This window comes from Humulus lupulus, chromosome 1 (assembly GCF_963169125.1).
Source record: "Humulus lupulus chromosome 1, drHumLupu1.1, whole genome shotgun sequence".
Classification (NCBI taxonomy): Eukaryota; Viridiplantae; Streptophyta; class Magnoliopsida; order Rosales; family Cannabaceae; genus Humulus; species Humulus lupulus.
This window is the reverse complement of record NC_084793.1, coordinates 66059861-66082276: the sequence shown is the minus strand read 5'-3', so window position 1 is coordinate 66082276 and position 22416 is coordinate 66059861. Positions and strand designations below refer to the sequence as shown.

The window sequence follows — 22416 nt, the reverse complement described above, 5'->3', positions numbered from 1 at the left end:
GTTCTGGGCGAATATCAGGCGCAGGGACCCAAGATGGCTGCCTATTTGGCGAAGGTAAAAGCCGAGCTGTCCGCATTTGAGCGAGGATCGCTCGAACAGATACCTCGAGAACAGAACACCAATGCAGATGCTCTTGCCAAGCTCACCACCTCAGGAGAGACAGAGACCCTGGGGTTGGTGCCAATAGAATTCTTGGAAAAACCAAGTATAGAAGGATATCAGGCAGAGGTCGAGATGATCGATGCCAGGCCAACCTGGATGACCCCCATTCTTGAATATCTCGTCGAGGGCAAGCTGCCTGAGGGACGTAACGACGCGCGGCGAGTCCTATATCAAGCTCCGAGATATACGATAGTCGATGGAGTGTTGTACCGACATGGGCACTCCTTACCTCTCCTCCGGTGCGTTCTTCCAACTGAAGCGAAGGCCATCCTGCAGGAAATTCACGAAGGATTCTGCGGAGACCACACTGGGGGGCAAAGCTTGGCCTTAAAGGTTCTCAGGCAAGGTTATTATTGGCCGACTCTGTCCAAAGACTCAATCTCATATGTGAAAAAGTGTGACAAGTGCCAGCGATTCGCTGCAGTTGCCCGAGTTCCTCCAGTCGAGCTGAAAATGATCTCGGCCCCTTGGTCGTTCGCCGTTTGGGGGATAGACTTAGTAGGCGCCCTGCCTACCGGAAAGGGCGGGGTCCGTTACGTCGTGGTCACCATCGACTACTTCACTAAGTGGGCCGAGGCAGAGCCGTTGGCAACGATCACGTCTAAAAAGGTGCTTGACTTCGTGATTAAAAGCATCGTCTGTCAATTCGGCCTGCCCAAGAAGATCGTCTCCGATAACAGCACTCAGTTCGACAGTGACCTATTCACCGAGTTTTGTGAAAGGCACGGAATTGTGAAAAGCTTCTCCTCCGTGGCCTATCCTCAGGCGAACGGCCAGGTCGAGGCTGTCAACAAGACTCTAAAGGCGAGCCTCAAGAAAAGATTAGATGAAGCGAAGGGGGTCTGGCCGGAACAGCTCCCCCAGGTCCTATGGGCATACCGGACCTCGCATCGAACTCCTACGGGTCATACTCCTTTCTCCCTAACCTTCGGGAGTGAAGCAGTCCTCCCCGTGGAGGTTAAGGTTCTGTCGCATAGAGTCCAGTCCTACGACCAAGGTCGGAACCATGAGCTCCTATGCCATTCCCTAGACCTAGTTGATGAAAGGCGAGAGGATTCACAACTCCAGCTCGCCCATTATCAGCAGAAGATCACTCGCTACTTTAACACCAAAGTCAGAAAATGCGCCTTTAGCGTTGGCGACTTGGTCCTAAGGAGAGTTTTCCTGGTCGGGAAAGATCCCAAAGATGGAGTCTTGGGACCGAACTGGGAAGGACCCTACCAGGTCATCGAAGTCATCAGGGAGGGAACTTATAAGTTAGCTCGACTTGATGGAGGGGCCGTCCCACGGACTTGGAACGCCATCCACTTAAAGAAATATTATCAATGATCCACTTGTAAGGCCTGGAAGGCCGCTTTTTCTGTATTAATAAAAATCAGCTTTTCACGCATATTTGCAAGTGTAATCTTAAAGTAACCACGAAAGACCCTTTCCCAGTTACTTGGGGGGCATATGGTACCTGGATATAACCAGGTCTCCTTAATGACTTAGATGTTGATCCTTATCTATGGATCGTTGCTCTTCTTAAAGAGCTCTAGATATGGATAAGGGTTAACGCTAACTAAGTCCTATCCGTGTTTTAACCGGGCAATAAAACTTAGAGGTTGATTTAAATCTATTTCTCGTTGTTCTTCTTAAAGAGCTTGAGATATGGATAAAAGTTAACACAAACTAAGTTTTTCTAAATAAGTTCCTGGTTTTAACCGGGTCATAAAACTTAGAAGTTGATTTAAATCTATTTCTCGTTGTTCTTCTTAAAGAGCTTGAGATATCGATAAAAGTTAACACGAACTAAGTTTTTCTAAATAAGTTCCTGGTTTTAACCGGGTCATAAAACTTAGAAGTTGATTTAAATATATTTCTCGTTGTTCTTCTTAAAGAGCTTGAGATATGGATAAAAGTTAACACGAACTAAGTTTTTCTAAATAAGTTCCTGGTTTTAACCGGGTCATAAAACTTAGAAGTTGATTTAAATCTATTTCTCGTTGTTCTTCTTAAAGAGCTTGAGATATGGATAAAAGTTAACATGAACTAAGTTTTTCTAAATAAGTTCCTGGTTTTAACCAGGTCATAAAACTTAGAAGTTAATTTAAATCTATTTCTCGTTGTTCTTCTTAAAGAGCTTGAGATATGGATAAAAGTTAACACAAACTAAGTTTTCTAAATAAGTTCCTGGTTTTAACCGGGTCATAAAACTTAGAAGTTGATGTAAATCTATTTATCGTTGTTCTTTTTAAAGAGCTCAAAATATAGATAACGGTTAACACAGGACTAAGTTTATCAAAAAGATATATATTGTAGCCAAAAGCATAAAAAAAAAAAAAAAAGTAAGTTAAAGGCGTCAAGGCAAATTGTCTCGAGGTGAAAACACCTCATGCAAAGGTTACATACAAAAAACTTAAAAATATTCAAAGGCAAAAAAGAAAAAGCGCCCTAGGCTCCATCAGTTGGCCCTTTGGAGGTTGTTGTTTCACCCTGCTCCGTCACGCCAGAGGCTTCCCCGGTTTCCGAAGGCGGTGCCTCTTGCTCAAGGCGAGCTTGAAACTTCACCAGCAAGCTCGCCCAAAGGCTCGGTGACATGAAGGAGAAGTCAGCCTCCGGGTTGAAAGCCCAGCAGTGATAGAACAGATCCTGCATGGACTACTCCGATGTGGTCCGTTCGGCCTCCAGGGCGACCTGGGCGGCTTGGATCTCAGTCTTCGCAGCCTCGAGGTCTTTCCACGAGGTGGCAAGGGAGGTCTCGAGCTCTTGGACCTTCAAGCGGGTCTTCTCCAACTCGGCCTTCGAGGTCGCCAAGGCATCTTTAGTCACTTTGGCCTCCTGAAGGGTGGCCTGGTGATCGGTCCTCATATCCTCGAGCTGAGTTTTGGCCCTGGTGATGCTCCGGTGAAGAGCGACGACGCCCTGAGGGAAATGAAAGATAAATTGCCTTAGAGGAAAAGTAGGGCAAAGTATAATGGTAAAAGCCTAAGACAAAGAAAAAAGGAGGGGGCAGCTTACCGTTAGAGTCATGCTCATTGAAGACTCCATTACGTCAACCGGGCTCATTGTCTCAATAGCCCGGAGCTCCTTCTCGGTGAACTTACAGATATGGTCAACAGCGTAGTTCGCCGATTCGTACACCGTTCCCCGGAAGGCCTCGGGGATCTTCTCTAGGTTCTGAGGGTTGACTGGGATGCGCACATCGGAGGCCACCGCAGCCGGAGCCCCGAGCTCCGTCCCTGCGTCCTGGGTGATGGTTGGAGTTCGCTGAGGTGGTGGAGGCATTTGGCCTGCTTCGGCAGCAGGAAGAATCGCTCCCGCATCCTCGACTGACGGGGTTTTCTACTTCTCCTTTGACGGGGACTTGGTGGAGGTCCCAGCAGTGCTCCTGGACCCCCGGAGCCTTTTCAGTCTTGGCCCGGCTGAGGGGTTTCCCTCGAAGACTGCGCCTCGCAAGCTCCCCTCGGGCTGAGACATCTCTTATGTCAAACAAAAAACATGGTTATTACAAGTTAACAATCATACAGAGATAAAGACAAAAGGTTAAAGCTAAAAAATATACGAATACTAAGGGAGCCCTACCCCCCGAGCTGGAAGAACCTAAGACGATTATTTCCCGAACTGGCGCAGGTTCTGGCTCCGGGTCCGATTCGGGGCTAGATTCTCCTACGTACTGCCTAAGCCCCGGAGCATAGATACCCCTCTGGAGTGATGGCCATGTGCGTAAGTTTGTCCCATACTCCTGGAAAAGGATCGACCTAAAGGATAAGGTGTTATCTACTACTACGGTACCCCTAGGCCGGCTCTCCTGGTGGTCCAGCACGAGCCGGTCGACACAATGGAGCAGGAGCGTGTTCAGGTCCGGATCGCTCCTGTGACGATGGACGAGCTGCCTAGGATTGAACCTAGCCAGCCGGGGGTCTGCAGCGGCCCTAGACTCCTAAACAAGTAAGGGTTACCTAGGCCAGAAGGACCCGCGGCTGCTACGGATTGGCTACTACGGATTGGATCCTCTCCTCGCCCATCCTCTGGGTGACCTCCAAGGTCCTCTTCCTGTTCATCACAAGCGGAACTTCATCGCCCTCGTCCTCCTCACCTTCATCTTCCGCGACCTCCTCCACGTTGATAGGTCTGACGTCGCGAGCTGGGGGCAGCCCCCTGGGCCTCTTTAGGTTCAGAGTTTGATTCGGAAAAATCAACTTGCAAGCCACCATCATCTCGTCCGTCACGAGCACGCGATAATCCTTCTCACTGGGGGGCAAGCCCGCCAGTGTTTCATACTGTGCCCCGAGGGTCACAGATTTCTCTGTCCTCGCGAAGATGGCTGCGTAATGAGTTTAAGTCAGAAAGGGGTACAGGAGGAGCTAAAGTGATATTTAAACACACGAGCTAGGGTCAGAGAGCACTTACGAGGACGATTGAAGTAGTGGTGCTCGCAGTTCCGGAACCCAGTTGACATGAAGAACTGGTCATTGAAATCATTGGGGTGGCTGGGCAGCTCGATGACCGCCGCCGTGTTGGGAAAAAGGGTTAAATAGTAAAACCCGTCGCCTCGCCCCCGCTAGTCCGGGCTGGCTTTGAGGCAAAAGAAATATAAAATATCCGCAGGAGTGGGGACCTCCCACTCTTGCTTCTGGAACAAGTACCTCAACCCTACCAGCAGACGGTAGGAGTTGGGGGGGAGCTGAAATGGGACCAACCCCACGTAGTTCAGGAAATCAGAAGAGTATTGATCCAGGGGAAGGAAGGCCCCTGCCTTAAAGTGTTCACCACTCCAGGCCGCGAACGATTCGTCGAGCGGCGCGCAGTTCTGCTCGCCATCCGAGGCAGGTCGGGAAATAACGGAGGCTTTCCCCAGCGCGATGTTGTGAGTGAGGAAGAGTTTGTTAATCTTCATCTGATCGGTTATCTTTGAGATGATTCTCTCCGCCTCAAAGAATGCGTCAGGGGCCACCTCGACCTCCTTCTCCACTGCCGGCCCAAAACGAGGGATCGAGGAGCTAGGCACCACCGCCTTTCCTTTCTCCTGTTGGGAGGCCGAGCTTCCAACGTTCTTCTGGGGGAGATTCTTTTTTGGAGCCATCTGGTCGCCTAACGAACAAAAGAAAACACTTTAGAAAAGGCAACCCAAGCAGGAGAAAGAAGCAATTATTACTTGCACGAGCTGAGGTAAGCCCAGCCCGTGGAGAGTGGAGCCACGCGGTTCAATGAACACGCGCTCATACTCCCAACAGATCCCCGATTACTCGGAATTCGTGTGTCAGGAGGTTCAGAATAGAATTTGCCTTGGGGGGAAAGTTTCAGTAGACAGAAAATTGCAAAACCACTTGTGAGGCGTGTTCCCTAAGCTACCCGGTTTTGCACCCAAAAATTCCCAAAACTCCTACCCAGAAATTTTCCCAGGAAAGGCATCCTGAAACCCATATTCTAAAAGCGATTTCCTACAACAAATATACCCTAACCTAAAAAGGTTGTCACCCTCCATATCTACAAAACCCAGAAAACCCTTGCATGCGGCTATAGTAAAAAAATTTACCTAAGCTACAGTAGCATGTTTTCAAAGCACACAGGGTCAGGAAACTTACAGTGTATGGCTGGGAGGTAGACGAGAGTGTTGCGTTGGTAGGAGCTTCGTCGGTGTAGTAGCTTCCAAAGCTTCGGAGAAATCCGTACGCCTAAGCTTCTTGAACGATGAAAATGGCAGCAACAGAGTCGAGGGTTTCGTTCTTCTGGAATATGGAGAGGAAAGAGGAAAAGAGGTTTGGAAAATTTCGAACGAAAGGGTGGCCCGTACGTAGGGTGGCCACCCCCTTTTTATATGCGTGAAGGATCACGTGTAGAAGGCTCTTGGATGGCCCTGATGAGGGATCTGAGGCCCTCCACTCGAAATATGAAACGACGGCTGGACATAGGCTAGGCCATTAAATGCGGTTCTCGTAAGACGTACCGTCACCACCCACGATGTTCCACGTATCAGGCGCCTGCATAAAGAGTGGAATGCGAAGAGTTTGTGGGGAAGTCTAAAAGCCCCTACTATGGTCTTATATGCGACGTCATATACCACGAGCAGGAGCTTTGGGGGCAGATGTACGCCCTGATTTTCCCACGGGCTGATTAGCAGGCCGAGCTTCGGACTAATCATGGTTAGTCCATAAACATCCCCCAGACCAGAGCTCCTGTCTTGAGGTCGTACCCCCCTTAGCTCGAGGAATCCTCAAGGACTCGCCAAGACTGGAGCAAGGAATCGGAAGGCCGAAGGTCGGGTCAAATGAGCAGCTCGTGGTACGAGCTAGATATGGAGGCTATGACCCCTTGTAAAGTCAAGACACGTAAGATAAACGTGCATATATCTGACATCACGTGTCCGATATCTCCCTGACTTCTCGGACACGCAGCAGGAATGTGCGTGTTCAGACACCCACGGCTGGGTTGGGCCGTGCGGCCCATTACTTCCTTGCCTATTGATTTGACCATACTTATGTGTCAGGTTTAGGAATTAATCATGAATGTCACAGAATTGATACGACAAGTAAGAAGGTCACGGGATGACCTCCCTACCAACTTCCAGGTGCCTTCTCCTATAAATATGGAGACCCTGGGAGTTGATAGGGGTTGGAAAAAATAGTCCCTGGAAGGATATATACTTTGTAACCAAATATCCAGAATATATAAATAATATTCACTAGTGGAGTAGAAGGATTTTAACCTTTGAACCACTTAAAAACGTGTCTTGAGTCACCTATTTCATCCTCTAAGATCTTATATCTGTTACGGTTCTACGTTTGGCACTAATCCCTTTCTCTCCTTCTCTTAATTACCTGTTGCCGAAGAACCGTGTCAACAATGTTTATATCAAAACAACGAGTTCAAAAACATGTTTGGAGTAAAAACATTTATCACAGCCTATAAATAAAATTCCATTGGAATAGAGGAGAAGCAAAATCAATTAAATAATTACATAACACAATATTTTAAATCATAGCCTTACATGACTTCCTATTGTGCCCACTACCACCACATCTGCTACACTTACGTGGCTTGACAATATTTTCCCCGCTTGAAGCATAGCGATTTGTCTTTCGCCTACCCACTTTCTGTTTCCTGGGCCTTCCTACAGGGGTTTTCTCAGTAGGGACGTCGACAACCGTATCTCTGATGTGATCAGGGATTACCCATTCATCCTCGTTCCCAACAGGGTAAATAGTATCTTTATAAGTGTCCTTCAATGCCTCGATTCTATAGTAAGGGGAACACAGTGAGTAAATGTTTATGCTTCTTTTTCTGGCTGCAGCAAAAGCATGTACATAGGGTATCCCAATGGTTTGGAACATGCCACAAGTGCATGATTTTGTGGCCAAGTTCACCTCACCATCACCATTACCATCGACCACAAGAAATTCGTGATAACCAAGGACTTGGACATCTAAAAAAATTGCTTTATCACCTATTCTCTTCAAATCCTTTTCCATCTCAGGTGATAACACAGTTGTTGCTTTTGCAGCTCTTTCACGTCTATCTACAAACCAAGACTGAAGAGTGAATCTTATGAATTCAAGAAAAGTGGCGACTGGAAAGCTCCTTGCCTCCTTGGTCTTATTGTTAAAGCTTTCTGCATAGTTACTCGTCATGATATTGTATCGGTTACCAGGAAAATAAGCACTACTCCACCTTTCAAAGCCAATTCCCTCTAGCTATTGAGCAATGAGCAGATCAATTACCTTAATCTTGTCAAAGAACTTGTGAAATTCCGTTCTTCGAAATGCGTACGCTGCACACCCCATGATGTCTTGCACGTGGTCAGTTTTGAATTTTGCCACAACATTTATACAGATATGATGGTAACATGCACTGTGATACGCATCTGGGAACACAAGCTCCAAAGCATGATTAATGCTTTTATGCCTGTCCGATACAAAAGCAAGGTTCTCAACGTCCCATATGGTTTCCTTCAATTTTCTCATGAAATAAGTCCAAGAGTTATGGTTCTCACTATCCACCAATGCAAACGCAATTGGAAACAACTGGTTGTTTGCATCCAATGCAACAGCACAGAGCATGTGGCCACCATACTTATTCTTCAAGAATGTGTCATCCACACAAATTACAGGACGACAGTACTGGAAACCACACCTAGAAACACCGAGGGAAAATAAGCAATACAAGAAACGACCATCTTCTGCTACAAAATCAGTAATTGTACATGGGTTCTTATGCTCCAACTGACACAGGTATCCAGGTAACTTGGAGTATGATTCCTCAGGTTTCCCTCTGACATACATAAGAGCCTTTTCTCTGCATCTCCACGCCTTCTCATAGCTCATTTCAACCCCAAAAGAGTGCTTCATGTCCTCCCTTATGTTGTTTGCCATGTACCGAGTACCATCGGTAGCAAATTTCCTCTTGATTAGGTGCCCAACAACCCATGGTGATGCTTGACGGTGGTCCTTATCTCGAATTTCTTGTGAGCAAGTGTGTACTTTGTTGTATACAGTAATCTCGAACATTTCAGATCGCATTTTTTTCTTACCCCTCAATCTCCAATCACAATCAGGATCCTTGCAGGTAATGTACCACACATCAGTCCCAGATTTCTTCACCATAAACTCAAAATTATTCTTCATCGCAAATATGGATGCTTTGGTTTTCAATTCAAGCTTGTTCTGAAAGAACTTCCCAAGGTGCAATTCTCCTGAAGCTTTGCTGGTTGAGGAATGATGTTGATGTGAGGCCTCTATTTCCTCTTTGGTGAACATGGGAGCACTCCATGTTCTACGATCTTCACCTAATTCCAATGGAGAACTCCATCTAAAACTATCATCGATTCTACTTGGACATGGACGACTACTGCTGGTCCCAAGTGTTTGCTGGTCTTCTATTCTACGCTCCTCATCTACCATAACATCTGAACTCTGTGTTGGAAAATCTTCCCTAACATCTGGCCCACCAAGATCTGTTGCATCAGCAATAAGATCGTCGTTAACATAAGGTTCGTAGCCATAGGGATCGTACTCTGCCGTGTCATGCACATATGAAGGATCTCTAACCGGGATATCATCATGGACTATGACATCTGGATTTGTCTCGGGAACACATGTTCCAACGTCACCTTGAGTTCCTTTGAAACCATGACATGGAGGAAAAATGTTCTCTTCAAATCGAACTTCTTTATTAACACTGGCAGAAGCCGATGCATTTCTTAAACCTCCCTTCTTAATCAATGTGACACATAGAGGAATGAGCTTCTCTACAGATTTCGATGCTAACCCAATGAATGCACGCACATGCCTATCATTTTTTATAACGGTAGGTTTGACGGATTGTGATAGGCATGTGTACGGGACCTCAATTTTTAATTCATGCACACATTTATGCACTTCAAGCTCATCGTACAAAATGTCAAGCAGTTGCTCATATGTTACACCCTTCTCCACGGGCAAAACTTGATTTTCAGCATCTCTGAAAATCCAATCCTTATTTTCGAGTTCCCAAACACCATTGAATGCAACAAATACGGAAACAGTCGAATCTGCAAAAAAAAAAACAAAAAAAAAAGGTCAAAAAGTTAAACTACAACATAAAACAGAAAATATCGATTTCTATCGATATATGTCGAGTCCTATCGAGGTCACACATATCGAGTTTTATCGAGTACAGTCGAGGACTATCGAGGCAAACAATCCAATAAAATTCTTATACACCTATCGAGTTTTATCGAGTACAATCGAGGACTATCGAGGCAAACAATCCAATTAAACTCTTATACACCTATCGAGTTTTATCGAGAACAATCGAGGCAAACAATCCAATTAAACCTTATACTCCTATCGAGTTTTATCGAGTACAATCGAGTTATTAAATCCAATTAAACTCTTATACACCTATCGAGTTTTATCGAGTACAATCGAGTACCATCGAGGTACTAACATCCTAACACTATCGAGGCATGTCGAGGTCCATCGAGGACCATCGAGCCAGCATGCATGCAACACATCGAGACTTATCGAGTTTCATCGACACTCATCAAGGCAGGAAAAAAATCCAGAAAAAAACGCACGAAATATCCAAAATTAATTCCGTGAAAAATTACAATAAAACATGAAGGCATACATAGATCTGTTCGAACTAAGACAAGTAATGTAACCAGACAAGTTTCCTCACTACATATAACAAATATATACTTACCCATAAGATTTTTTCCCTAGATCCGAAATCCAAAATGAAGTTTCTTGACTTGACTCACAACTTGCCCCTAGATCGGAAATGCAAATTAATGGTGGCTGGCTTTTTTTTTTTGTGTACGAAAGTTTGAGAGACAGAGAGGGAAAACATAAGAGATAGAGAGTGAAGACTACGAGAAAAAGAGAGGGAAAATTATGCTAGGGGTATTTTGGGTAGTAACGACATTAGTAGCACCAAAACGAGAGTTTTATAGTAATAAGGTATTTTTCAAACAGAGTGTCACTTATTGCATTAAAACTCAAATTTTCCTTTTAAAAACGACACTATGGTACTGACATTTTCAGCGCCTGTACTGCAGTACCCAAAAATTTCCCAAAAATATAAATGATTTTGTTTTAATTTTTGAAATTTATCATGAAGCAAATTAATATTTTTTGATCAATTAGAAAAATAGATCGAATGGGGTGAAAATTCAATATCTAGTTAGAATGGACAAGCACTAAAGTAATGTAATTATATTTTAATAATAATAATATATATACTAAAATTATCTACTCAAATATTTCACAAATGATATGATATTATATTTTATAATAGTGAGTACCGTAAAAAAAAAAAAGATGGTGTAAAAAGTGCTGGCATCTGAATTGGTGTAAGTAACATTACTCTTTTTTTAAGAGAGGAAATCGGAATGTGACTGTTGAAAGGCGGTGGATAAATAAAGAGTGGTATGTATTTTTTTTTTTCGAAAAAATATTATAGATGTAATTTGATTCATACAAGATGTACATACTCTAATTTATTTTCCTCACTCTCTTTTCCCTTTTGATCTCTACCCACACTTGGTTGGATAGAAGCATCTTCGGCGGGAGTTCCAGGTGAGGCACTGGATCTTTTTCCTCGTCCACTTTGTTCTCTGGGAAAGAATTCTCAACCTCTGATGATCAAACAATACAGATTTATCATAAATTAAGGTATTCTTGTTTTCCATTTAATACATCCATACACATGTATAAATATATATATATATATATCTTTTTATTTTTCTACGTATTTGTACCGTGAAAAGCATCAAAACTCCAATTGTATAATTAGAAGATGAAAATGCTGTCCTTACTTTATGCCCGCTACGTGTTCGAAGAATTGTCTATTACCTATTATGATATGAGTTTAGGGAAATTCTATGGTGGTGTATAATTTTTATGATACATCCTACCACGTAAGGAACCCTCGAGTATAAAAGGGACTTTTGGTTTGGGATTTATACAAGTGTGGTGAGATAGGAAATGTGAATGAGTAGAGTCAGACTTCGAACTGTACATGTCTTCTTCCTTTAACCCCTTCAAACTTCTTCCTTTGAGTAAAAAAGTGTGGTGCATGTCTTCTATACGTTTATATATTAATACTAGTTACAATGCACGTTTTGTACTACATATGTTTGAATTTAAAATATATATATATTTAAATATTACATAATTTTTATAATATATATTAAATATGTGAAATAATTAAAATATACTACATGTTATTAAAAAGAAAGCGTTCTCTTAATATTTAAAAGATTTAGTTTAGGTAATTTATAAGTTAAGACGAAGATTCAACTATTTCTTCTGGTTGCAATTCTTGAATATAGTAGACATTAAAATTCTTATATTTTTGTTGCTTTAACTTTTATAGATTAGCGTAAATTTGTATTGTTTGTTCTTTATTTCGCCATTCTCTCTCTTTCGCCGACTTCCTCCGTCCTACATATTTGATCTGTTTGTCCTCCGTTCTGTTAAAGTGTTAATAACCACTTTTAAAACATACCAAATTTTGTTAAACTATACCAAATTCTATTGAACCATAAAAAATATTGTTTCATAGTAATTTCTTTTAAAACCATGTTATATATTTTAATTATTTCACATCATTTAATATATATCATGAAAATTATGTAGTTTTTAAATATAAATACTACAAATATGAATAAACTACAAATATATAGTTTTTAACCCTTCATCTTCAATTCCCCATATTGTATACTAAATGCCTAAATTTTGTTAATATTCGATTAGGGTTTGGATTCGTTTTATTTTTAGGGGTGATACATATAGAACATATGTGTGCATTTTTCAGATTTTTTCTTGTTGAAGGTTCATCTTTAATTTTACTTAGAAGAATTGTCTAATTAATTTTTTTTCCTCATTTCATAAGAACCATAACCTGTGTTATTAGAACCATAATTAGATCAAGTTTTTTTTTCACTAGTATCTTGGAATTCTCGAGTGGTATATTATGAGCATAATATATTTTATTCATTTTTCTGTAAAATAGTTCACTTATTTTAATTGCATCTGTATTTCAAACTCATGATAACAAAAAACTGTTTGGCATAACAAAAACTGACTGGCACAACAATTACTGTTAAATAGCCATTGTATATTTCTCAACTGTTGCATTGCTAGACTGAATTATAGATATTGTTAAAGTGTTAATAACGAACTGTTAAAGCATATAAAATTCTGTTAAACCATGCAAAATTTTATTAAATACAAAATACCGTTTGATAGCCATTTATAAAATACGTAAGATATTTTATTGAAGAAAATCAATCGGTCCTTATACATTAATCCAGGCTCCGTGTGCAGGTATAAGAGTATAAACAAAGCAAAATATGAGTGGCTCAGATCATAATCCACCGGTGGGTTATAGATAGCCACCACAGAATTTCCAGTTGAGTTTAATCTCATTTTTTTTTCTTCAAAATCATCATCTAAGATCTTCTTTATTAGAGGACATATTACTTTAGACCGCTTTTTCTTTCAACTTATCTTCTCGTTGAAATCCTACAATCCAGCCGTCTACCATCTTCAGGTGGCAACCAAAAAAAAAACTAACTAAACAAGTCCCATGAGAAATCACATAACTCATGGGAGCAAGTTATGAACCCAACTAGCCTATCTAACCCTATTGATTCCAGAGATCATAGTTTGGTCCGAAAACATGACACATCAATAAGAATGGGTAACATGGAATGCAACCAACCCCTCCATAATTGTCTGCTTTAGAACTCAAATTTTGCTTATAAGTTAAACTGGTAATGATCTTATATGGGTCTTTACTTTTTTCCACTTTTCAAGTGATTTAATTTGGTATGTTTCTTAGATTGATTTTGATGCAGAGGCAGACACAAAAGGCAGCAAAGATGACTAGTCTGAAAGACATAGTACCTGCAGCGCAGAACAACATAAACACACAGTTCATACTGTTGGAGAAAGGCAAAACGGTAACGGAAGGTCAAAACAAGACATGCTTGTCGCTTGTGGCGGACGAAACGGCAGCGGTTCACTTCCAGTTGTGGGGAGAGGAGTGCCAAGCCTTCGAGGCTGGAGACATCATTCGATTGTCCAAAGGGATTTTCTCCTACAACAGAAACAGCCTTGTGTTGAGGGCAGGCAAGAGAGGGAAAGTTGAGAAGGTGGGAGAATTCACTATGACTTTTGTTGAGATACCCAACATGAGTGAAATCAGTTGGATTCCTGATCCAACTAATTCCAACAAATACATTCAACAAGCTGTCCTTTCTACTCATTCACGCATCTTTCCACCAAAATATTAACATTCTTCTCTTTCTTTTCATGCCATGAATAATGCAAGTAAACCAACACTCATCTGTTTTTCCTATTTGAGAAATGCATAGAATGTCGTGTGCACACAATGCCCGTTCAAATCACCACCAAGTTACAGAATATGGTGCGAGAAAACCTTGTAAAAATTATTGATCGAAAGATATGATGGCTCGCCAAAAGAAACGGTTTTTTTTTTAAGAAACAAATGGTATACATAATTATTTTGTAATTTATATTACATTACACAAAGACTAAACCAAATTTCTCCCCTGTAAGTTTTCTCTATGTTGGACAGCAGAAAATACATCTCTAGATGGGCCTAAAATAAAATAATGTACATGTATTACAAACTCAATCTTGAGTGATGATCCCGCTAACAACTAATTTTCTACTACTTCCAATCTATAGTACATTCATCTTATGTGACTTGAATAAAATAGGAGAACCAATACAGACATTCTGCTTGAGGTTGAATCAAGAATAAAATAAGCATCTGGAGAAGAGGAGATCACATACAAGGCAATTTACAAAGATGCAAAAATCGGTGGCATGAGGAAAGATATATCATATATAAGCAAGAGAACTCCGGTCATGGTCAGGCTGTGGACGACCACGAGTCGGAGTCGGTGGTCTTTGAATGTTAAGCTCCTGCATAACAGCAGAAACATAGTTATAAATAACAGATGTCTTTTTAAAATTGAACTATGGTCGTGTCTGTTCCTTGATCATTTTGTAGCAATAGGAAGTTTGATACAACTTTCAGTATAGTACAACAACAGCATACCCACAAACAGATGACCAAACTGAAGTTACCCACCAAACAAGTAAAACAGAATAAATTGGCCCATTTCATATTCTAAACAACGTCCGGGAAAATGCATAAGTGGTGAGCTAACTGTTGGATATGGGAATTTCATTTACTTTCAATGTTTAGGATCTATTTTCAGATAAACTGAAGTTACCAACATATAACTTGAGGACAACTTTCTTCCAAGTCAGGGGACCGATGTAACATCATGTTCTAAAAATATTGGAATTTTCTATTAGGATTCTTAATTTATTAATTTGTTTAGTTTTATTCCTGGTCCGTTTACTTTATGTACTTTATTTCTGTTCTTCCTTCATATTATTATTATTATTATTATTATTTTCTTTCCAGCAAAAAATATAAAAGCCAAGTAAGTTTAATTTTATTCATTGATTATCAACAAAATTTAGCAATACTTCACATATTATTCTATACTTTCTGAACCCATGGTAAGAGTGGGAAATACCAATCCTTCCTTCCATGCCAAGCAGAGTGTAGGACATCATATTATAAATATTATATATATAAGAGTAAAAGTCTCACCTGCATCCATGTGTCTTCCATAACACGCTCTGGAGATGTCTCGGGTGATTGCAATGGAGGTGGCAATGGATGAATTAATTTTGGAACCACAACCAATCCCCTGCCAACTACAAGAATAGCCCCGGCATTGTTTGCCGTCCCTATATGCAGATATCATACACAACTGAAATTACTATTTTTTGCCTAACATAAAATTAGGAATAAAAAAACAAATTTTGCCTTTTCATTCGAAAAGCTCAAAAGTAAGCTTTTTTTTTTTAAATATAATATAAAATGACGACGACAACAACAACAACAATTATAATAATAATAATAATAATCTATTTTTACTTTAGGCTAAAAATTTGCTTACCACAGTAGTTCGTTGCTGAGAAAAGAGTGATCAACTGTCCCTGGGCAAATCTTTCAAACCCGTCCATGACACATTCATGGGCCCTTATAATTAGCTGTAACTTGTTTTTCTTACAGAACTCTGTGACGCGATCCGGCTGCAAGTAGCAAGCATAACAGTAGAACTTTCAGTTTATGGAGGCAAACTCTTTGTAACTGATTTTATAATTCTAAAACATAAAGATGAGCTGAAGACTTCTGAAGAGAAGGGATCAAGGAAAATTCCAATGGGCATAGTCTTCATTGAGTCTTCTCACTTGTCAAATTCCATTGTAGATGACAGAATGATATATCTAATCCATGCATAATATTATAAAAAAATGGATACAATTTTGGGCTGCTACAGTGATTCCTAGCATCAGCAATAGGTCTGAAAAATATCTAAATATATCAAATTTAGACATTTGTATCCTGTCAAAAGTAAGGAATCATGACATCGATGATTAAAATATATTCCATTTTGAGAATTGAAAAATCACTATTTCAATTCATTTCTTTTAGGCAAAGAGTAAGATTCCCCTTTTTTCCACTTCTGGGATGATAAATATTTCTCATAAGATCTAAGCATTTATACTGCTGATCACTAAGTTATTAAATCCTGCGGTTTCTAGTACCTTTTAAATTGAATTCATATTGTTCTATATCTAGATAAAGAAAAAAGTTGCACACGAACAATGATATGGATATAATTTTTTTATAAGACAATATAATCACAAATACAGGAATTCTACTTTCAATAGACTAAAATATGCATACCCCAAACGTAACAAGACCAGGCCCTCTAGCATTTGGTCTCAATCCTTCCACACTATCATTCTCTGTTGGATCAGACCTGTTTATATGGATACCGTAAGACAAAATAACTAAAACACAGATCAACAGCAAACGAAAAGTTGATATGAAAAAGAGCATACCATAACAGGTCCATTAGAATAATAGATCCTGCATCCATTGTTATAGGTCTCTCAAGCTTCTCTATTTGTTCTACAGAATGTATAGACCTCCCTATGCCACCATGCATACATATAATTTTCTTTTCGATGAGTGCAGCAAGTGGAAGATAGTTGAAAAGTTGATTGAATCGTGTCCACGCCCAAATTCCATCATTCTCTCCCTAGGTTTTCATACAAGCAACATATTAAGGCTAGCTCAAAGTGATTGTGTGGGTGAGTGTGTATGTAAGTGGTATAGGCTCAAATCCTCATAAATGTATCCACGCCCAAATTCCATCATTCTCTCCCTAGGTTTTCATACAAGCAACATATTAAGGCTAGGTCAAAGTGATTGTGTGGGTGAGTGTGTATGCAAGTGGTATAGGCTCAAATCCTCATAAATGTATCTTAATAAAATAATAATTAAAAAAAAAACATGAACAAAAATTTATACCATTCTCTCAATGCATTCAATACGAAAACCAAAAAGTGCATTTATGTCAGCAGCCTCATGATTTCCACGTATTAAATGAACATTTTCTGGATACTCAATCTGCAAAACCAGCAGGAAATTAAGAGGCGAGACTTCATATCAAAATTTTAAGTGTTACAAAGCAAAGCTTGCCTTGAGTGCAAGAAGTAAAGTTATGGTTTCCAAGCTGTGCTGTCCCCGATCAACATAATCTCCCAAAAACAAGTAGTCAATATACCTGAAAATAAATATAATAGGCTAATTAAACAACCCTGCTAACTTGTCCTGATGTTTTTTTACAAAACGAATCATAGATTAAAGTCTACCAACACACATTGCTCACATATTTTGTTACTGATACAGCTAATTCTTAATGGATAACGACACCAAGGTTCCTGCTGAAAACAAGACAGACAAGAAAACCTAACATCCACCTCAATTTCCTATTTACCAATACACCCACAAGGTCTCCTTACTATAAGGCAGAACAAAGTTCCCAGTCTCCCGCCTTTAAAAACAAACCAATCCCAATTAACTAAGAGCCCTTTCCTACTTCATGACAACTAAGAATCTAGTAAAATCAGTCTTTTGACAATTAAGAATCTAATAAAGTCAATTCTTCACATAACACAAGATGTTATACTTGCAGTAGCAACATGTTAGCAAACTGAAAAACAATTACCGAACTTACGTTATGTCTCCTGCCGTGGATGGAAATCCATATTCATCAAACAGCCGCATCAAATCACCAAACTGTCCATGAAGATCACCAAATACTTTAACAGGTGCTTTAAGCTGAAGAACTGTCGGCTCTTGCATAAAGATTTGTTCAGCAGCATAACAAAGCTCCCCCACTTCATAAGAATCCAAGAAAAACCTTCTGTTGACAGGAGGTTTCCAGTTTCGAGGCCTCAGCAACGCAGATATAATCTGCATGGAAAGAAATTTTAACAGGAGACATAATAAATAAAAAGGGGAAAAAAAGCTTTACATGTATAATGAAGTACCTTCTTATGTAAGCCCTGAGGAGATCTCTGCCTGGTGAACTTTTTGGCTGGATATGACAAGTCATTATTTACTGGAACCATTCTTCTGCTTTCATTTTCAAATTGATCCAAAGATAATTGTCTCACCATCCCACCCAGGTTACCAACAGCCTCTTTAGCTACTACAACCTGTATTGCAACAGCACAAAAACTTATAAATTATGAAGTTTCAGCACAAGATATCAATTTATAAGAAATTGGTGCAAACAACTTACAGCTCTAGGATGGAGCCGAACATCAGCCTCATTGTCACTACCATCTGAAATTGTTTCTGCCACTTGTGAGTTGTCATCGGATACAGATGTTTCTTCAGGAGCAACAGATGAAGACTGCAAAGCTTGCCATACAGCACTAGCAGCCTCAGCTTCAGCAGCAGAAGCCTCCCTGAGTTTTTCCAAAGAATTTTTGTCCATGCTGCTAAAGATGAAAAAAGATCACCAAAACTATATAAACATGAACCTGTTTAAAAGTAGATGGAAAAGAATTTGAGTGTGAATACATAGTAAAAAATAAAACCTCATGCCGCCAGATGTGGAACTCTCAGAGTCACCATCTAGAGAAGGTGTTGCTGAGAAAGATAGGTTAGCTTGATTTATTTTGGGACTTGTAATAGGCGTTGATCTCTCAGATGTCAAAACAGGAGAATTCATTTCAGCCTGAAATGATGAATTTTCTGCAACCAGAAAATCATCTAGCAGGATATCTGCACAAGAAAACGTTATTAAAAATATATCACATGTAGAAAAAAAACTTAGTCAAGATTACGTGTATTGCAAGACAAACCAGATCGAAATTAGTTCTCATTCTATGTGGAAATGACCAAACAGTGCTTCTTAAAATGTTAAATATGGCTTAGTTTACTTTTCACGACAATGGAAAAGTAAGGAATTTGCCAAATTTGTTCTACTTCCACTTGAACAACTTTCAGTAAATCTAGTCTTCAAGAAGGGGAAAAAAAGGCTACACTTTCAGACAATTAATTACAATCTTTAAATTGCAAACTGTAATTAGACTCTACCTCCTCTTAGGCCACCGTATATATAGATACGAACACCAATAGATGAAGCCGCATGGCGACAACGGCGCATAAGCTCCAATGAAGGATCATAGTCAGAATGTTTGCTGGTACGTGGGGAAGTCACAAGTCCATTTCTATCCAACCAAACTCCAGCAGCAGTGTCCAACACTATATAAACAAAATATCCATGATAAATAAATTAAAAAAAATGTTATAGCAAGTCACTAAAATTACAATAATTAGTGGTTAGCTTTGACTTAAAGCTTACCTGCAATAGCAGCTTCACCTTCTACTCCACGCCCTCCCCTTAGAGCACCTCCGGTAACATGTAATCTTGCACCAACAAAAACCTGAAACAAATAATGTTCAGAGCTAGGTAAGAAAAATTGGCTTAATAAAATATCTCAATAAAGTGAAGCACAAGTGCATGCAAAAGGTAACAAGAAATGAATATAGATACAAAACACCAACACTTCTATTCCCACGAAATGAGATAAAGGGCTAATGTAATTACTTTACTTCAATAAATATATCTAAAATATAATAAAAACCACGCTTGAAAGACAAATAGTACATTATAAAGTATACATAAATTAGTAACAACTAGCAACATAATTCAAAAAGTACATGGCTTACCGCAGCATGTTGGTATCTTGATGAAGGAGAAACTCCAGGTGCAAGGGTCCATTCCCATTGTCCATTCCTATGCATTAGCAACCCATAAGCATCTGCCATTGGCTGTCCAAGCAAGTATGTGGTTATACATTATTCCAAAGTTTAACAGATGCCCAGTTCACTATTAAACTTCAGGCAGAAATCAAAGGGCAAAACAAGGACAGCACGGTATGCACAAGGATGGTGGGTGATATAGAGTTTATTAATGTAGTTCCTGAAGCTTTTACATAAAGAGTCAACATACTGTGCCAGAAGCGTCCCTTCCACCACAAAGCAAAAACATGCCATCTGAGCGAGCACTGGCAGTAGCATACCTATAATACATGGTCAGTTTAGTGTACTATAGGTATTTAAGTAGCCAAAGAATACTTAAATCATAAAATGATAAATAAGAAAAACAGTACTTACATTCTAGCAGAAGGTCTATCACCTTCGGGGTTCAGCCTCTGCCATACATAAGGTTTTTGGGCAGTATCCAATACCCAAGCATCAGAAAGAACTCTTTTCCCTGAAAAATATAATTAACCACAATATGGTTTACATACATTCTCACAGGGAAAATAAACTTTTCTGGGTGAGGATCTAAAGATATACAAATGTAGTCCCAACTACAGAACATATTTGTACAATTGAGCCAACAGATATATGCTAAGAACCCTTTCTTTTCTTTTTTCCTAGCTTCATTGGGTTCAATTACGGCCAGCATGAAATCTATCTATGCAGTACTAATTTAAGCAAAAAACTTAGTACCTGTTGTACAATACAGACTTCCAAACTGACCGTCTAATACAGCCAGTAGACTCTAAAAAGATGCAAACTTCTACCATAAATACTCTATACTTAGGGTTGTCAACAGCAGATTCATTACGTACAAATAGGAATCTATACGTTACATACTAAACATAAGCTAGTGAAAAGGTGTCTAACAACCGAAAATGTCCACACTTACAATTTCAATAAAAATAAAATCTTGAATCTCAAATTTAATCCAACATAAAAATGCCCTCACCATCATTGCCACTAACAGTAACAAGGTATCTTTGAGCAACCAAGTCCATAACATGCCCATAACGAGGACCTGGCCCTTGCCCTTGCACGACCACTCTACAATCACATTTATAAAACCATAAAGCTTGATTTTCATAAACTACAATCAAACTTAAAAAAAATGATAGAAAGAAGTTGATTCTAACTGCCTAATATCACCTGTGCCACTTGAATTTATCGTTAGTCAAATCAAGCACATAGAGATCATCTGTAGAATGCCCGGCAGGACCAATGCCACCCTAGCCATACAAGATAAATTCAAAAATCAAGCTAACATCCATAGACATGGACACAAAAACCTTGTAAAAGTATTTCTTTGTCTCAAATTATAATGCTTTAAGCACCTGAAAGACAACCATTGTGCCCACTGCAGCTGCAGCGTGCGCTGCTCTCGGAGAAGGTGGGTCCCCGGCAGGCCTGACTCTGCATATTCCAAAATCAAACTCGCCACAGTGATTAACAATGTCCTACCTCATACACAATAATCAGTCGTCGAAAGAGAAACAAAAATAAATTGGATTCCCAACTTACCTAATCCACTTCCTGGTTAAAACGTCATAAGAATGAACCGAATTCGTCACACCCGCTAACCCTACATTACCAAAACGAACAACAATTCATTATTTTTGTTCTTCATTTTTTACAGCAATCGATTCAAAGAAAAAGCAAAGAGTGAAGCAAGAGTAACTAAGATGTAGAAAGAGAGAAGTATACTGATGCCAGGGGCGGAGGAAGCGGCGCCGCCTTCAATGGCGGTGGCGCCTCCAAATAGAATCAAGCGAGGGCCATGAGTCTTGGTAGCGGCGACGGCGGTGAGAGTATGACCACAGCGAGGACCAGGGGAATCTTCATCGGTATCCCAGTAGGTCTCGAGGGGACGATAGGTCGGAGCCGGGTGTAGCCACGGCTTCGAACCCATCAATTAAATCCAAAATCCAAACCCAAACCCAAACTAAAACAGAATTTCTCTTCTTCAAAGGAGAAACTGCTCAACTTTCGATTGAATCGCTAAACAGTGAAAAACCTAAGATCGAGGACGACGATAGCGGTGGCGAAGGGGGTCCGAGCTTCGGCTCCGGGCCCTCAGATTCTCATTAAGGCCCCAATTTCGTCTTTCTCCTAATTTAACTCACCGTCCTCTTCTTTTGAATTTATGTTTCTATCAGAGAGCATAATCCGAAATGTAAGAACAACCTGTGCAACCGTGAAGAACAGAACAGAACAACAACATATTTCATTTCATAGCTCAAAATCAAAAGGAAAAAGGGAATATTAATTAATTAATTTATTTATTTATAAAAAATAAAAAAATAAAAAAGTGGAAATGATATAGAGTTTGGGCCCACTAGCCATAAAGAGTCAACCGGCTTGCACATTTCCTTTTGGAAGTGGGAACCTGTAAATGTCAAAACAAAGGGCTGGCCTGGCTTACCCATTCCTTCCCAAATCATTGAATACAGCTGCTTCAAAATTCCACAATACATTTTTTCTTTTTTCTTTTTTCTTTTTTCAACGGCTATTTTCCAATGAACTCTATTCCAATAATAAACA

The 22416-nt window shown here is 40.0% G+C and overlaps 2 protein-coding genes across 11 annotated transcripts; one reads left to right on the top strand and one right to left on the bottom strand.

Annotated features, from left to right (window-relative positions):
• The first annotated feature begins 10927 nt into the window (after positions 1-10927).
• On the top strand, positions 10928-14325 carry LOC133793663 (uncharacterized). 6 transcript variants are annotated; one of them, XM_062230966.1, is made up of 4 exons: positions 10928-11051; positions 11178-11297; positions 12954-13006; positions 13487-14325. In XM_062230966.1, the coding sequence occupies exons 3-4, from the start codon at positions 12980-12982 to the stop codon at positions 13922-13924; spliced, it is 465 nt and encodes a 154-aa protein (XP_062086950.1). In that variant the 5' UTR covers positions 10928-11051; positions 11178-11297; positions 12954-12979; the 3' UTR covers positions 13925-14325. The 6 variants fall into 6 exon arrangements, with proteins under 6 accessions (XP_062086950.1, XP_062086956.1, XP_062086968.1 ...); XM_062230972.1 differs by lacking the exon at positions 12954-13006 and having other exon boundaries at positions 10930-11051; positions 13471-14325; XM_062230984.1 differs by lacking the exon at positions 10928-11051 and having other exon boundaries at positions 11090-11297; positions 13471-14325.
• On the bottom strand, positions 14101-22130 carry LOC133793635 (serine/threonine-protein phosphatase BSL1). 5 transcript variants are annotated; one of them, XM_062230945.1, is made up of 21 exons: positions 21580-22127; positions 21397-21457; positions 21210-21288; positions 21025-21104; positions 20828-20922; positions 20227-20326; positions 20063-20132; positions 19780-19881; positions 19412-19493; positions 19144-19311; positions 18642-18828; positions 18341-18542; positions 18087-18254; positions 17771-18009; positions 17233-17317; positions 17062-17160; positions 16590-16789; positions 16432-16507; positions 15638-15773; positions 15286-15425; positions 14101-14582 (listed from the first exon to the last, which is right to left on the bottom strand). In XM_062230945.1, exons 1-21 carry the CDS (start codon positions 21782-21784, stop codon positions 14499-14501), a joined length of 2658 nt encoding a protein of 885 aa, XP_062086929.1. In that variant the 5' UTR covers positions 21785-22127; the 3' UTR covers positions 14101-14498. The 5 variants fall into 5 exon arrangements, 4 of the variants coding, with proteins under 4 accessions (XP_062086929.1, XP_062086933.1, XP_062086937.1 ...); XM_062230949.1 differs by having other exon boundaries at positions 18341-18539; XR_009874910.1 differs by lacking the exons at positions 14101-14582; positions 15286-15425 and adding an exon at positions 16004-16086 and having other exon boundaries at positions 15757-15873; positions 21580-22128.
• Between the last annotated feature and the right edge of the window lie 286 nt (positions 22131-22416).

Bases quoted from the DNA above. Each gene is read 5' to 3' on its own strand.
- LOC133793663 (XM_062230966.1), top strand. From the start codon at position 12,980: ATGAGTGGCTCAGATCATAATCCACCG. The intron at 13,007-13,486 runs GTGGGTTATAGA...ATTTTGATGCAG, and splicing joins GCTCAGATCATAATCCACCG to AGGCAGACACAAAAGGCAGC.
- LOC133793635 (XM_062230945.1), bottom strand. From the start codon at position 21,784: ATGGGTTCGAAGCCGTGGCTACACCCGGCTCCGACCTATCGTCCCCTC. The intron at 21,289-21,396 runs GTAAGTTGGGAA...TGGAATATGCAG, and splicing joins TTAACCAGGAAGTGGATTAG to AGTCAGGCCTGCCGGGGACC. The intron at 19,494-19,779 runs GTAAGCCATGTA...TATTTGTTTCAG, and splicing joins CAAGATACCAACATGCTGCG to GTTTTTGTTGGTGCAAGATT.